The 17,125-nt window shown below is 37.6% G+C and overlaps 1 protein-coding gene across 1 annotated transcript; it reads left to right on the top strand.

Moving 5' to 3' along the window:
- The first annotated feature begins 2,278 nt into the window (after positions 1–2,278).
- On the top strand, positions 2,279–15,605 carry LOC103802400 (TRAF family member-associated NF-kappa-B activator-like). Its single transcript, XM_009074873.1, has 6 exons — positions 2,279–2,377; positions 5,502–5,610; positions 6,450–6,562; positions 13,680–13,859; positions 15,105–15,181; positions 15,506–15,605. Exons 1-6 carry the CDS (start codon positions 2,279–2,281, stop codon positions 15,603–15,605), a joined length of 678 nt encoding a protein of 225 aa, XP_009073121.1.
- Positions 15,606–17,125: the final 1,520 nt, after the last annotated feature.

The raw sequence follows: 17,125 nt of genomic DNA, 5'->3' as shown, positions 1-17,125 counted from the left end.
TGAGAGCACACTTCCAGTCACTTTCAGCTATAACAATGCCCTCTGCAGTTTAGCACCTGTTGCCAAAGCACACGTAATACATGATTTTATTCATTGAACTACATAAAACAGTCCTTCACGTGAAACTGAAAGAAAGGTACTCATTTAGTTAAAGATGTGCCCCAGGTATTAGAATGAATATTCCAGTTAGTGAAGGGATACCCACTGGGAGGGAAAGACAATGGATAAAGTAGCCTGTGTTACTGAGAGTGTTTTGAGACAATATGCACAGATTTGAGATTATAAACTACTGAACTGGTGTTTAGCAAAACAAAACAAGTCAAAACAAATGAAACAAACAAAACCTTTCATAGGTAACAATGTAGGCCTTGTACGCAAAATTTATGAACTTGGATTTCAGTAATGCATGTTACATCAAAGATCTCTAAATGTTTCCAAGCTGTTAAAAAAACTCACTTTGCCACTATTAAAGTACAGCCATGCTGGAGCTGGGATACAGTTGCTTTTGCAGCACAGGCATATCATTAAGATAAAAGGTGTTGGAGAATGGCGGGACATGATCCTGGGTATGCACCTGGGGAAGGCCAAAAAGAGCTAGGCCACAGTCCCCTGGGAACGTACAGACACAGTCCTGGGAACGCACCTGGGAATGCAGTGTGTACAAGCAAGGCTCTGGAGATAGTAACTTATATATAGATGGGGAGTAACTCAGCTGGGCAGATGGCAGATGGCAGGGGTAACTCGTCCTTGAGGGTGAAACAAACAAGTTCGAGAAAAACAGCTAGGAATGCACCCAAGCCTGGGAAAGCAAGAGATAAGCCTCACAGCTGCAGCTGTGAGTAGGGAGAGTACCTGAATGCTATCTTTAGAGCCTAGCCAATTAAAAATGATTGATAATTGTATGCCTGTCCTGCACTGTATAAAAAAGAGCCTGTCGGACAGTAAAGATGGAGCTTGCTGTATCACCCACACGGAGTCGGCCGCTTGCTTCCCCGCACGGAACCTTCACCTTTCCCAACAAAAAGGTGCAAGACAAAAAAGTGTGATGTCAATACAGTAGTCTGTTGCACCTTCTAGGAAAGTCAAACCACATTTCTATATTCAGGCCCTATGATAGGGAAGATATTTAAAAGCAAGAAAACATGGACAAAATTTTCAAGCTGTAATCCTTGGAATTTTGACCAGGGTCCAAGACAGGTTATCCTCATACCCTTCTTGCCTGGCTTATCCTCATCTGACTGTACCAGTTTCCTTAATAGTATCTCTGGTTTATGCATAATCCCAGAAGATATTAAGAAATTATAGTGGCAGTCCACACTGTTTACTGTGAGGTAACCATGCTTGAAATATCAGGAGGGATTAAATTTCTTTTTTTTTCCTTAATGCTAGTACTTTGGGTTTGGGGTTGTTTTTTTTAAAAACTTCAGAATCTTGTCCTTTACTGTACTTATGTTATGATAAATTTTGATCTTAAAATTCATGCCATGTATTACTATAGAAGTAGAGGATCTGTGTTTGCAGTGTTCGGTCTGTCTCAAAATTGGAGTCTGACATTTATTAGTGTTGTAGTCTTACGTGTCAAACTCAATGAGGTTTAGTTTTGGGAATTGTTACTGAAATTGCACACAAAGTATAAAGTGTTGATAGTTTTGTGTGAAAAGGTCCAAGTCTTGCTAGTTCATACTGATTAGAATTACTGATTTTTAGATAAAAGATGTTGTAATGTAGTGTTGCTTGTGTTGCCATTTTCAAATATGGCATAGAACAGGACAGGTTTGTGTGACCAAATATTATTGAGCTTTTATCTGTTTTTTATTGCTTGATGCCAAAAGCTGAGTTTAGTTTTGTTTATTAGTGCTGTCTGTTATTTCATAATTGGGTAAACATTAAGTTTTTGGAGCTCACATAAAATCAGGTAACTGGTGATCTGCACCAATTCTATGTCTCAATCCTAAACACTGTAACTACACATACATTTACACATTCTGGACATTCAGAATTTGATTCAGAGTTAACCTACTTATGTTTGGCTTTTGTTTAAACCTATCTCTGGACATAAAATTTAATGTTGAGGTAAGCAGAGCTATAGTTCAAGCTATTATGTGAGTTAATGGTCAAACATACTGCACATATTTCTTGAATACAATATTAGTACAAGTCATTCTGTATGTTTTTAGTTAATACTTCTGTTTCTTAGCTTTCTGTCTTTTTCCTTTTGATTACTTTTCAGGTCTGTTAACTTGACCATCTTTCCAGTGATGAAAGAACATTGGGAATTATGGACAAAAACATTGGAGAGCAGCTTAACAAAGCTTATGAAGCCTATCGACAAGCATGCATGGATAGGGACCATGCTGTGAAAGAACTACAGCAAAAAGTATGTGTTAGGTTCTGAATTCTATCTTTAAAGTCATCCTTCCTATGGAGGATGGTAGTACATGTAGATTTCAGTTTCACTTTAGCTGTGCACACTTCAGTGCATCTGTTAAAGTGGGAAATTGCCATTATGAAACCAGGCCAGTACACTGCAGAGTAACTCATTAGGCTGTGAATTTTGTAGGTGCTTTCTGGCTTTTCACCTTGATTTTTTTGCACTTTTAAAGGTGGGGAAATTGTTGTCTGTTTTGGAGGATTAATGAAGTCTTCCAGTGTAAACAGCAAAGATGTATATAAAATTTGCCTAGCTTCAATGAAGTACTTTTTGAAATTTATTTGCATTCTTAAAAATTACTTTTTAAATTACTAATGTAAATAGCTTAAACTAAACCACTTGTCTGTTAGTAGGAAGATACACCCCGTGAATTACTGGTTTACTTGGTGTAAAGTTCAAAGGCTCTAATATGTTAAGCACTGTGCAGGTTATTAGGACAGCAAAGTTATTCTGTTGGAACATGTTCAGTAAACATACCTGAAAATTGCAAGAATGAGTATTTATTTCACCTGGACAGTTATTCTTTGATTGCGCAACAGATTCTTGAGGCACTTTGACCAGCAAGGAACACCTTTCAATTTTTACGTCGTCTGTTGCGGAAAGCCCTAGTTCAGCCAAAACTTCTAGAACTTCTCACCGAGTAGGCAGCGTATTGCAAAGCTGTTGGGTTGCAGCTTTGTCACTGTGTTCTCGTCATATATATTCTGCCCAGCAGTGGAACCTCTGTTACAGGAAGGCTCTCATGGTTTTGCTGCTGCAGGGCTTTGTGATACTTCATAGAACTGGTGGGCTGGAACTTTGTTCAGGAGCAGTTGAGCCATAGTCAGTGTGAAGTTACGGAAGCAGTAGTAGAATTGGGAGCAGGGAAAGGTCTGCTAGAAAATACTCCGGTATCTGGGCCCAATCTTGCCATCCCCTTGCATGGCAAAATAAACTAGCCAAGGCATTGCAGAACACATATCAAGTCAAGTCACGTGTGCAATCATCCACTGTGCAGTCTGTCGCTATTCATAGTCTGCTGCAGCAGTGCTGGTGTAAATCTGTAGAGATTTCTATACATAACAAGCACCAGTAGTGTGATTTTGTGCTGAAATTGCAACTAACTTAACAAAAGAAAAGACTTTTAGAATGTTTAAGGAATCTTTTAAATTCTGTCTCTTATGGTGAACAATTAACTATTTGAAGGAAAATCAGTTAATACTGTTAAGAGCCACCTTAACAGTACACGAAAACCTTCTGCCCAAGAAATAAGTACAGCATCAGATAATCCTTCTAAAGTCTATGCAAGAAAACCAGAGAAGTGTGACATCATCAGCGTTAAGTGAACTACATGCTTGCAAGATTTCTCTCTGCATTTTCCCCATTTCAGAAAGAAATGAAAACCTTTGATAAAGGATTACTACCAGTTTAAATCTTTGTCCTAATCAAACTTTTAGTACTTGAATTTTTGACTTCAAAAGAGAACAAAAGTATTTTTATCAAGAAGAGTTGATACTGTGGTTACTTGGGGGTTTATTTGTTTGTGGTAGTTTTTCTTAACCAAACTCCTTGTTTTTGAATGACCTTTGTACAGCGCTTTACTCTAGTAACTTCCTCTGTTCATTGTGTGGCCTCCACACACTGTTGGATTGTCCACCATGCTGTTGTTAACAGTTTACTACTTAAGTTACCGATAGGCCACTTGTTTTGCCAGTCTCTAGAGCTGGGAGCCATGTCAAGCACACAGAAGCCAGAGTCATCTCGGCCAGATGGTGTTTGATACAGATGGATGGTTGGTTGTCATGCAGATCTTCTAGTTGGTAACTTGTTGCTGCCATCTGACTCAAGGAATAATTTGTGCACACTGGCTGTCAAAAGCATCTTCTCTTCTGTCTGTTTTAGCTGTCATGTCTGTGCTCTGTACAGAAGTGTTGACAAGACATTGCTGTTGTACATTTTCAATTTGGTTCTCAGTGATTTTTCTGCTTCATGAGGTCTCTTATAGCTGCTGGAGTGTACTGCTCTTTGATCACTTTTTTTTTTTTAAAATAAATCTCATAGTACAACTACTACCTGGCCTTTTAAAATAAATTTTGCTTGTAGATTTTTTACTGCCTGCTATACAGAAAAGCACACTGGGGAGTAGGAGGGCATGGAATTTAAATGTGGGTAAGCCTTGAAAATTAGATAAAAGTATGGGTAAATGATGAATAGACGTGAAAACAATGCTTAGTCTTGTCCCAGGTGGTGACCTGTTCAGTAATAGACATATTCTTAACTTCAGAAAAATTCAGTGCATTTCTGAAAGTTTTCTTGCTGAAATTTCACAACTTTTCTCCCTTGCTTTTAGCACTGCTATAATTGCAGCATTAGGCATGTGCTAATGAAAGAGTAGTTTTGAATATTAGCATCTTCCTGCCACCTGAGCATTTGTTTAATTATTGGGCTGTCTAGCAATATCTATACACTTTGGTGAAATATGAGCAATATCATTAGAGTCTGTATGGCCTGTTTGTAGCCTGAGGTGGAGTATAGCAGGTGAATGATGGAGCTGTTTGCCTGCCTTCCCCCCCTGCCCCATGATGTAGGTTAGAAAAACAAGTCCACTACATTCAAAGAAACAGACAAAACTGCTCATAGGCAATTAAAATTATTCACAAAATATCTGTTGTATGGAATAACCGACTTTGTTGTTTCCATTTAGATTTTTTCAAAAGCCTATTTTTAATGTAATTTGTAAGAAACTATGGTAGAAGAAAATTACATCTTTTTATAGGTAAAGTAACTGACCAGTGTTCTGAAGAATATAAAATTCTAATTTTAAGCCTGATGTCTGTGAATGAAGAATTCTCACTTAGAAGTTACCCTTTACAACTGCCACAGTTGAAACAGTTACTAAAATTTAGGATTTATTTCCTATAATGTCTTTTCTCATCAGTGCAGTGTCAAAAATACAGCCTTGCCAAAGGTTTTCAGGCAGAGGACCACCACTACAATTGTCTTTAAAAGTCAGAGTTGCTTTTTATATGCCAAATAGGAGAGCTATAGTCAAAACAGATTAAGATTAATGCTAATGAAATTGTATTTGCAGACAGAAAACTACATGCATCAAATACATGAACAGCAGGAAAAGATAGAGCTTCAGAACAGCATTATTGCAGAACTGAAATCAGAGCTGGCTGCTCTGAATGCTAATAGAGGTATGTACTTCAGTTTACACATTGCTTTGTATGCTCTGTTGCACTGATGGATAGTTCTGACTTTGCCTCAGTTTTTACAATATACGTATCTCAAAGGAGTATCATACTTTTCTGTGAATGTGAGAGTTAACACAAATGTGCCGTTTCAAGATCTATTTATAAAATGCAACACTTCTGAGGTTTCTCTTTATCCTCTTAAAAAAAATGGTGAGATTTTTGTTAGAGGTAGAACCTGCTTACACTGAAGCCAATAAAAGTTATGAGAATATGGGTTCAAATCATTCACTAGAATTAAAAAAAAATTGTTACATATAAATTTTACACTTATCTGTTATAAGTTTGTTTCAGGTTGTTCTAGATGTGAGTGCTATGATTATATGTCTTTTATGTTAGATGAGTCTTGTGATGCTAATCTTATTGGATAACCAGAGCTTTATAATCAGGTAATTCTCTTTCAAATCAAATAGTCTTTGATGGATAATTTTTCACTGTTTGACTGTATTACACAAATAAGAGAAAAGAGTCAAAGTAACCATGTGTTAATCTGCCATGCTCATTAAATATTTATTCACACTAGCCTAACACTCCTGGTTTTCATAAATACTAGCAAAGTGGCTGACTTTTATTTTTAAGAGTACATGTACATTCTTTATTGCTGATTTAGTCTTGCATTGTCTCTAAGCACGGAATTGGACTTCTTTTGCTTGTTTAATATGAAGGCTTGCTCAAAGAAAATAAAGAAGTTCATATAAGTCTAGCTTCCCTTAATTTTGCTTTTACTTAGAAGCTGGCTGGGGAAAATGTAGTGATAGTCAGTTGTTTGGTCTTTTCAATTTAAGGTAATGCACATCCCTACATTCTGATGCATGAAGACATTGAAACGTCCAACTTACCTTTCAGCCAGCTCTCTGAAAAACTGAACATGGCAAAGCAAAGAGAAAAATTCTTAAAGGTATGGTTGCCTGCAGTATGTTTAACAAAAATTCACATTTGTGCTGTGATTATATTATGAGAACCTGAGAGATGTGTGAGATTTTTACTGGTTCCTTTGAGCTGTGCCTGAAGTGCATGAGTGTTGTGCCACTGCAGTCCATTTAGGTGAACTAAACATCTGTCTTTGATCCTTCCCAGTGGAATCTCTGGCCATCAAGCTCCCTAGAACAGTTTTGATTATAAAGTAGGAACTTACTGGCTTATTTATTTCTTTATTTGCCAAAATCAGTGGTCACAAAAGGGCTTTTTATTTCTTATGAGTGCTCTTCACATTGCAACCAGTCTCTGTATTTTTGCAAGAAATGGGGGATCTGCATTCAAAAAGTGATGGAGTGAAAAGTGAGCTATCCATTGCTCTGGAGGCACTGCTGATTTGTTTGGGTTTTTAAAACAGCCAGTTTTAAGATGATATCTCTTCTGCCTCCCTTCTGTGAAGTAATACTGCAAATTTTCACTGCAGCCAATTGAGAGTAACAGGAATAAGAGTAAAGCAACAGTGCAGAATGGATGGGAAATGTCATGAATGAATTTTACATATTGAGACAAGACAGTGACAGAGATTGACAAACTTGCATTGTTCTTATCCTGTCATCTCTCTGTGTTTTTTGAGAACTGTCTTGTAACAAAATCTCTTATTTTTGAATATCAATCTCCATAGCTCCATAGCAGAAACCCTGTAAGGGTCATAAAAAGACCTTTATGTGAAATCAGGCATTAGATTTAAAAATAATTAATTTGAGGATTTATTGCCTAAACCTGAGCTACAAACAAATTAATTGTGCTAAACTCACAGAAATGCATTTTTTACCAGAAATGTTACTTGAAAAGTAATTTCATTGGATTACAGATGCTTGCTTAATTATTCTAAAGGAATCTCATTTGAGACTAAGCCTTTGCAAACCTTTTAAATGTACTGTTAGCAAATATTTATATATACTCCTATTTAAAAACAAAGCCTTTATATAACTTTTCTACACTAGAATCTATAATCACAAGATGTCATTTCTTTCCTGATCTTTGCATTTATTTGGATTACAACACAACTGAAGGGTTAATTCTTTGATGGAACATCTTTGCACATTTTTGCATTTTGCTGTCTTGAGTTGGATAAAAATTATGTCTTGAAGTTGCACATGGAGACCTGACCAAGTCTAGTATTTCATACTCTTGTTTCTTGTTTGCTAAAGAACAATAGTCTTAAGTAGTTTAGTCATACAATGAGTAGGAGAAAGGAAGTTGTGTTATCTGCTCTTCTCACAGGGAGACACTGTGAAATTGTATGATCTGTACAGGAGATTACAGGCAATGCATGAAAAGCTGGAATCGTTATTTCAGGAGATATTTTTCTAACAGAATGGAGGTTATTGCAGGTTTCTCTGCATTTTGTTTTATGCAGTCAGTTACTGTAGTTGCCTCTTAGCAATAGGTATTTCATCTGTATTTTGCTTCTTCTGTGCCATGGACAGAAATATTTCTGATATAACTTCATGCAGAATCAACTATCAACTATAGAGTCTGTCTGCATTTAAACCTAGGCACAGTGCTATACAAATAAGGTCTCAGAGGGAATGAGTAGAGATTAAAATCTATGCAAAATCAGGTTGACCCTGCCTACTCTATGTTCCTATTACTGGGAAGGTAGTGGCTCTCTTAAGTGCTGAGAGCATGGAGCTTGAGGAAAACATTAATGTTTAGTATTGTGTCTAGTATACTTGCATTAACCTGGCAAGAGTGATACAAGATGTCCAGACAGCACACCAGAGGCACACACACTCCTCCCAGCTCTGACTGTGTCTAGGCCATGCCATTCATGGGCTGCCTACAAGTGGAGATATGCAGCACTCTCTACATGAGTCCTCATTTTATGGAATAAACTCCGTGGAGAAGAACCATATAACCCCAACTTCCTGTTGAAGGTGATGGAAAATTAATTGTATTGTGATAAATGCTTTATATGCCTTTGTGGCAGCTGCCAGTTTTTGCACTTCTTACATGTAGAACTTTTGGTGTATGATGGATAAAAGGGTATAATGCATGGAATGAATGTGTGAAACAAGTTGAGGAAAACCTGAGAATTCCCATTTCTTTTGTCTTTGTGAGTAAGTGAAGTAAAAGTGGAAATAAAACCCCACAGGACAGGTAGTCAACCAGTAGAACCTCCTGGTTCAAGGGAGAATTGGACAACTTCATGGAAGAGAAATCTGTTGAGAGTTCATAAATACTTAGAAACTAATACTAATATTTGGGAATTTATTAAAGGACATATCATGAATGCCTCCTATTTTCTTGTACGTTTTTCCCCTGGCTGTCATATTTTGACATCTGTTAGACCGAAAATCCATCATCCTGTTGCTGACTGAGTTTGGTTGTCTTGGACCTAATTCAATAAAGTATTGGCTTTTTCAGGTATTGAAATTTGGAAGTTCAGATATTCTATTTGAAAGTCTGTATTTTTCTAGTCATGTTCTATCCATGTTCTGCTCCAAATCAAGTAAATTATGCCTATAGCCATTGTCCTCTGCAGCATCCTTGAAACTCAGTGTCTCTCCCGTGGCTGGAAGTGCCTGGGTTTATTGACACTTTGTGAAATTGTCTTTTGCTAAGTCCAGTGGGATTTTTCCATCAACTGTTTTCTGTCCTGCATTAAATTTAATAGAAATCCTAAATTTATTATAATAGGTGCATGATTAGAGCTTAAATTTCAGAGGTTTAAAATGAGGGAGGGGTTTATCTTTTCTGTCTTTTCTAGTAGGTGGCCATACTTGTGTATTTTATATGCTGTCGTCAAGTTCTGTTGCCTGTGTATCATAAAATGTTTTGGGAGTTATTTTGTTCACATTTGTCTTCACTGAAAGAGTTGAATGGTGGTCAGAACCTAACTATATACAAGATTAACAGATCTTTTCAGTCCCCTGCTTGAGAAGACCAAAGGGACCTATATTACTGCTTGGTTTTGAGTAAACTCTGGCTAAACTATATTAAGTAGGAAATTATTGTATCCAGTTACTGTCTCAGAGCCAAAACTGCCCAGCAAACAGAAAGATTTAGAGATGAGACAATGTCACGTAAAGTTTCTACTTTTCAATACAGTCAGACATCAGAATCCTTGGAAACTCCATGAAACATGAAGCTAAAATCAACACCTGTGACAAGAAAACAGGCTTATGATCACATTTTCCTGGTTCAAGAGTCTTAATATTAAATACTGTGTGGAATTTGTTGATTAGAATGTCTCGTGCCATGTGAAAAAAGAGGAAACTGTATGTGAGGAATGAATGATGCATATGGTATACAAAACTGTTCATCCTTCAAGAAGTGTTTAGGTCCTCTTTTTGTGCAGGACATACACAAGAATGGCAGGTGTGTGGTAGTCATCTTTATGCTCTAATTTATGGTGCTGAAATGACTTGCATAACTAAGAGCAGCTACTGCTGCAGTTTGTAGTGTTGCATGCTCCAGTCAATACCAGTTTTGCTAGTGTCACTTTGTTTCCTATCTTTGATGCAAAGAAAGCTGTACTTCTTAATTCTAGCTGACATCTTTATGCATTTATCTGTGCTTTGCTGCTGGTATGATGTATGCAGTAGGATTAGGCCTTGCTACCACAAATAAGAAATTCTGGTATCAATAGCCTTTTCTCCTATTACTTCATCTGTTTAATTTATATCTACCTAATAATAAAGAAGTGCTTGTGGGTAAACTGTTAAAAATATTCCTTGAGACCTCTTATAGTTCATCAGTTGAATTGTATTTTTCCTCAAAACTATCTGACATTTTGTTTGTTTCAGGAAGCCACTGAAACAGGCCATTACAGCACATTTCAGGGAAAAATAAAAGGATCTGCCTTTGCTGCAGTACAGTCTGGGGACTGACTGGCTATGGAGTAGCTCTACTGGAAAGGAGCTGGGATCTTGTTAGACAGCAAGCTGAGCATGAGCCAGCAGCACGTCCTGTCAGAAAAGAGGGGCAGCAGCTTCCTGGGTTGTATTAACAGAAGCACAGCTAGCATACCCAGGATAGTGGGTATCTCCCTCTGGGGCATGCACTGGAGTGCATCCAGGATACTGAATATGGTTTGGGGACCTCCAGTACATTGATAAATTAGAGTGAGTTCAGCAGAGGCCCCACTGAGATGACTGGGGGCTTGAGTACATACCCCATGACAAGAAGTTGTAGAAGCTGAACTTGTCCAGCCTGGAGAAGAAATGGCTTCAGGGGAAGCTAATAGCTTTCCAGTACCTTTGTTGAAGTTATCAGGCAGTTGAAATATGGAAGGTGCAGACTGGACATAGGGAAAACATTTCACCATGAGGACAGCCAGGCATTGGAAAAAGTTGTCCAGAGAGGTTGTGCAGTCTCCATCCTTGAGGAATTCAAGACCAAACTCAGTAACCTGATAGACATCATAACTGGCCCTGATTTGATTAGAATCTAGAGAATCCTTGAGGTTTCTTCCAACTTCTGTTATCCTCTGATCCTATAAAGCTCTCCAAAATAAAAGATACTGGTCTGTTCATAATACATCTGTAACCACTTTGCTGGCAGCTAATACCAGATCCAGTGTGTTGCCAAGTACTTAAGTGAGCAGGTATGACCTGTGTGACATAAAGTTTATCGATCAATACCTTTATAAACTTCAGCCAGTTTGTAAGTGTTACCACATCACTGCAAACCACCAAACTTAGTATTGGAAACTGTAAGATCATCAAGCGTGTACTATTGAAAGATCCCAAAATGTGTAATCCTTTCTCCAGTGTTTTTCCTGGTGCAGTATCCTGACGGTGCACAAGAATGATTATTTCCATCAGTATGTACTGATAGGTCTTCATTGCAACATTTTGTATGGCTCTTCTCATGAGGCTTTGCTCCCTGCTTGCTTAAATCTTGCCCACACTTCCTGCAGGAGATGGAGGAGAAATGGAAGAGAACTGTTGGCCATTATTGCGGTTATCTGAAAGCTTTTGAAAACTCATGTGTTAATTGGAGCTGTAATAGTCCCAAACAGATAAATTATGCTGTATCACAGGCTCAGTGAAAGTTACTTTACTGTCCTTAAGACAGAGTTGTTCTTCAAGGGCAAGTGTTGTCTTTGTTAAAAGGTTTTTCCTAGGTGTTTGGATTTCCAGCAAATATGTTGAAGAAAAATACAGGAGAAGCTGTGTCCCCTTGGCTTTTTTAAATGGGAAATGGAATTTGACTTGCCAGAAATGCAAAGCATGGAAGAAGGGTTAGGATTAAGGAGTTTTGCTTAGATAGAAATGTGCCATTTTTAGACAGTGTTTTGATGTCACTGAGCAGAAAAAGTCACAGTTGAGGCTACAGACAAAAAAAAAATGCCTTCAAAGCTATTTTTCTCCAGGGTTTTTTTTATCCAGCTACTATAACTTTTTGTGGCTAAGCAGTTGTGTCAACTGCATATACACACATCCATGCTTAACCACACACTGTCTTGGTAAACCAGCTCTGGGCCCATCCCTGCATGGCTGTTATTGTCTAGTACAGTAGGCCTTACCTGCCTAATCTCCAAACACACAACCTCACCCTGTTTCGGTCCTGTTTGAAAATAAAACAAATGGTCTTGAAAAAGCCCTTAGTTGTTTCTTTCGTCTCCACCAGGCTTTACCTGTCTGCAGGCTCTCCCACTGTATTTCACTTACATTATTTCTTGCAGAGTTAGTGCTTCGGGCTTACTTCTCTTGCAGAGACAATCATGGAGCTTTGGGACATTTTTTGTGACAGTTGATGCAGTTCAAGATCAGTGTTTCTATACATTTAATAAACTAACAACTATAAGGTTTTCATAGCAGTTTTTAACCACAGGTTGTTTCTTGAAAATTTTCCAAGTACTATCTTTGAGCATATTCAAAAAAAGTTATATTCTTCTTCATTCCACCAAAAAACCCACATACATACAAATTCAATGAATTACTATATTAAAGTAAGGCCAGCCACTGCTCTTTATTTCACAAATCTTTATAGGGAGATATTTACAATATAATCCTGGTTATACAAAACGATTGGGGTATGAGAGGCTGGATAACAGCCCTGAGAAAACAAATCTGGGGTTTGGGTTGATGGCAAGTTGATAGGAGTCAACAGTTGTGCCCTGGCAGTCAAAAGGGCCAAGTGTGTCCTGGGGTGCATCAGGCACAGCATCATCAGCTGGTCAAGGGAGGTGAGTGTCCCACTCTACTCTGCACTGATGTGAGCTCACCTTGAGCACTCTGTGCAGTTTTGGCCACAATACAAGAAGGATATCCAACTATTAGAGTGTGTCCAGAGCAGAGTGACTAAGATGGTGAAAGGCCTCAAGGGCAGGAGCAGCTGAGTGAAGGGTAACCTCATCGCAGTCTATGGAGGACAGGGAGGTGCTGATCTCTCTCTGGTCACCAATGATGGGACATGTGGAAATGGAGTGAAGTTACATCAGGGGAAGTTCAAGTTGAACATTAGGAGAAAGTTCCTCACTAACAGGGTTGTTGTTCAGTGAAACAGGCTTCCCAGGGAAGCAATCATGGCACCAAGCCTGTCAGAATTGAAGGAGTGTCTTGAAAATGCTTAGTCATGTAGTTTAGTTTTAGGTAGTCCTGTAAGGAGCAGGGAGTTGGGCATGGTGGTCCTTATGTGTCCCTTCCAATTTAAGATATTCTAAGATTCTGTGATTCTATTCTTGGGTTTTCTCAAGAGTTAAGGTAGCTGCATCAAATCACAATCTTCAAAATGGTTTAAAATTGAAATTAATGAGCTATTATGTATTGTATGTGCAAAATATACATAAAATGTTCATGTAAATAACACAGTAAGTGACCTGAGTGTCTATATTTATTATAAAGGCTAATATGAATTTAAGAATTTCAGAGCATATAGTTGTTTTGAGTAATCATGTGTGATGAGTTACATGTATGCGTAGTGGTAGAAGGTCTTTACTATCAGTTTAAAATTAATAATGTAATAAATAAGACTGACCTTTACTTATGTTGCAAAAGCTTAATTTAGCTTGTTCCAGACTGCTGAATATTATATTCCACAGCCTCAGTTCTATTAATTGTACTGATGTTTCTAAAATTATTTTTTAGGAACATTTAGAAAGTGAGAGCATGAAACTGAAGCAACTTGAGGACAAAAGCAATCAAAAGGAAAAGAAGCTTTTATCTATTATTTCCAACCAAGAAGATAAAATAAGAAATCTGAAAAGCAAACTGAAAGAGTTAAATGAAGCACAAAAGGGTATACAGATGCCAGCATATAAAAGGGAGGTAAGATAAGAAACTAAGTAGGGATAAAATGCAAAAGACAAACATTTATCAATATTTACTTCTTTCAAACATGAAATGTTTGGAAATTATACTAATATTCTAATAAGCTCACTTTTAATTTCTACATTATATAATTACTAAGAAATCATCCAAGTACACAAAGCACATAGGGAACACCAAACTATTAAATACATATTGGTTGGCTTGTATGTTATTTTATGTTGTGTCTTGATAATTTTCATATTTGTGAAAACTCCAGATTAGTATTTCTGGGTTTTTTCCAATTTATTTTTTCCAGTTCTCAGTTGGAAGTTTTCACCGAGATCCAGTTGATTTTTTCACTTTTATACCCCTCTATTTTTGTTACAGAATAGCATCCAAAGTGATATTCTGTCCTTGTGGGATAGCTAGAGTGCAGTCATCGATGTGAATCTGACCATGTATACATATTTTAGCTAGCTAATCTAAAGTGAATGCAGGTAAGGGTAGGGGCACAGCAACACGTAACTTGTTAGACTTCCCAAGCATTACTTAACTTACTGTGGCAACCTCTTGTAACACATGTTGCTAGGTATGAGGCAGCTCAAATATGTCTACAGGAGCTGCAGTTGCACTTTAGTACAAGGTCCGTGATCATAAGCAATGGATCACTGAAATTAGCTGATTTGGCAGATGTGATCAAGTTTGTGGCTGATTTGGAGCACATATGAACTACCCAGGCCATCTGGTGATGTAGCTCTAGTGGAACTGCAGCTTAATGACCAGTTGTTATGAAAACTTTCCTTAATGCCAGGCAGAATTAAAACTATGTAATACTGGAGTGAACCACACGGTGGTAGTCAAAGTTAATAACTTATTTAAAAACCTGCTTTAACTTCTGACATGTTAGCCGATGGTATGTTCAGTGAAAAATTCAGTGAATAAATTGATTTTAAGAGCTACCTCACTAACAAGTGTCTACAAAATACATAGTCTTACCTTCTACAAGAATTGCAGTCAAGCAGTATTCTCAGAACCAATTCCCTTTCAAGGGAGTATGACCAGAGAAATGCCACACTGAGTTGATAAGTTAAACTAAAAATGGGAATTTCACACAAACAACAAAAACTGCTTTTGTCATTTTGTGATGTTTTGAGAGCTTCCAGCAGGACTAGGTGATGGACCCCATAACATTTTTATTCATGTCAAGACAAAGCGCAAAATTAATATGCTAACATGCTCAATACTTTCATATTTTACTTCAAGGTGAAAAGTAAGAAAGTTGTTCCAGATAAGCCTGAATTATCTCTAGAGATCTCAGGTATTTCACCTATGCCTGGAAGGTAAATACTTCTACAGCATTTTTTAAATTTGCTTTTGTCTTTTCTGCCTTTAAGGTCACCTCTCTCTTTGCTATACAGTACCTTAACAAATGGATGGGGGGGCGAGGAAGGGAAGCATCAAACATCAAAGAGCTAATGTGGGAAGGTAGTAAAGCCTCCAACAATACGGAATCATAGCTGGGGCTTTACAAGTACGTAGGGATAAGGTGGGCGGAAGAAAAATAGCCACTTGGTTCAGCAAGAGGTTACACTCTGGAAAACAGCAGTGGATATTAATTCTGGGGTTTTAAAAAGTGTTAAACCCCTTGCATTAACTCTCTTTAGGACAGGAATGTACAACCGTAATGGATTAACTGATGGCAGCACAGCAGAGGAGCCTGCTGTGCTGCAAGGAGGAGGTCTAATAGTCAGCATGAAGAAATAATTCTTGGTCTGCTCTGTTCTAAATGAGAGAGTTTGAAATCAGGTGTATCTGTTGGCTGAAGCCAGCCAGCCCCTGCTATGACCAAAAGCAATAGATTTCCTAAGCAAGTATTCCCTCTTCTGCCAGTGATTTCAGAAAAATATTGGCCAAAGTCTTGGGTTTGCATTTTTCACAGGATAGGCAGTAATGCCACTTACAACAATTTTGCTAAGATCAAGTAGAAGATTCTCTAAGATGAGGTTAGGGGAGTATTAGGGGAAAAGATCATGAATTCTTGCTGTCTTATTCTCTTGCCTAGGCATCTGCATTTGAGCACTCCCAGACATAGGCTAGGTGAACTACATGGGTCTTTAGTCTGGCTCATTTCTCCTTTATGATAAGAAAGAAGGGAAGTAAGACTGTGATGTGAGAAAGACTTGTTTGTCTTTACTGATTTATATCTAAAATTGAAAACCCTTTACCTGTCTTCTGTCTCCTTGCTCTCAAATAGCTCCCTTACTTTACTGTTTTCTTGGACAGAGGTATGTGACTGGTAAGATTGCTGGTAATCCTACAGTAGTAAGATTTATTGTATCATGAATGTCTAGCAAATTAAGACTGCTTCATCTAATCATATGTATATTTTAAAGGTCTGATAAGAAACTTGAATCTTTTTTAAATCCCTGTTTATCGAAAATTATCAGAATGTGAGTGTTAACAGTACCAACTTTAACTTCTTTGGTAGACCTTTTCTGCAAATGAGATACAAATAGACACTTGTGTCTTCAAGAAGAAAAGCACAGCAGAAGTAGGAACACAGCCTGATTACTATATGAATAAGCAATAAAAAGGATAGCCATTCATTGGATTAAAGAAAAATCCCTTTTGAGGTCTTTTGGTACAAAGATGCATAAGAGAACACAAATCCAGCTTTACTTTTTCATCCTCAAAGTTCATTTTATAAAATCCATTATATTATGCTTTTAAATATAAATTACTCCGCAGGTATAAAAATTTCACAATAGAATTTTATGGCTGCATCAATACCTGAATAACCTAGTGCCTTTGGGCAGATTAACTAACACCAACACAAAGAACTGTTTGTACCAGATAACTAAATATCACATGTCCATATAATACTGTGGAAAACACATAATAATATAAATTCTTCAAAATAAAAGGGAAAAGTCATATGATATTGTATGAAACAGCGAAGGAATGAATTCACAAGCTCCTCTCCAAAAATGCCAGGTAGGCAAAGAAAATGCTTGTGCACTCCTTCTTCTGCAAAGTCTGAAGCACATAGGGAACAATGTTGTCCATAGTGGCAGCCTCTTATTTTCCATAGAGTAAGGTGGAAACAGTACCCTTGTGAAAGATAAACTGTTCTGCAAAATACTTGAGGGAACTAAAAGAATCCGAAGGCTGAATTTCTGGGAGCAGTCCTTGCAGGGTCCGTCCCTAAGATCAAATGTATGTGTGCATGATATGACATACATAAACAGCTCTTTGACAGCTCAGATATATATATAGATATAGAT

Source organism: Acanthisitta chloris, unplaced genomic scaffold, assembly GCF_000695815.1.
Source record: "Acanthisitta chloris isolate BGI_N310 unplaced genomic scaffold, ASM69581v1 scaffold43810, whole genome shotgun sequence".
NCBI lineage: Eukaryota > Metazoa > Chordata > Aves > Passeriformes > Acanthisittidae > Acanthisitta > Acanthisitta chloris.
This window is presented reverse-complemented; position numbering and strand designations above follow the sequence as displayed.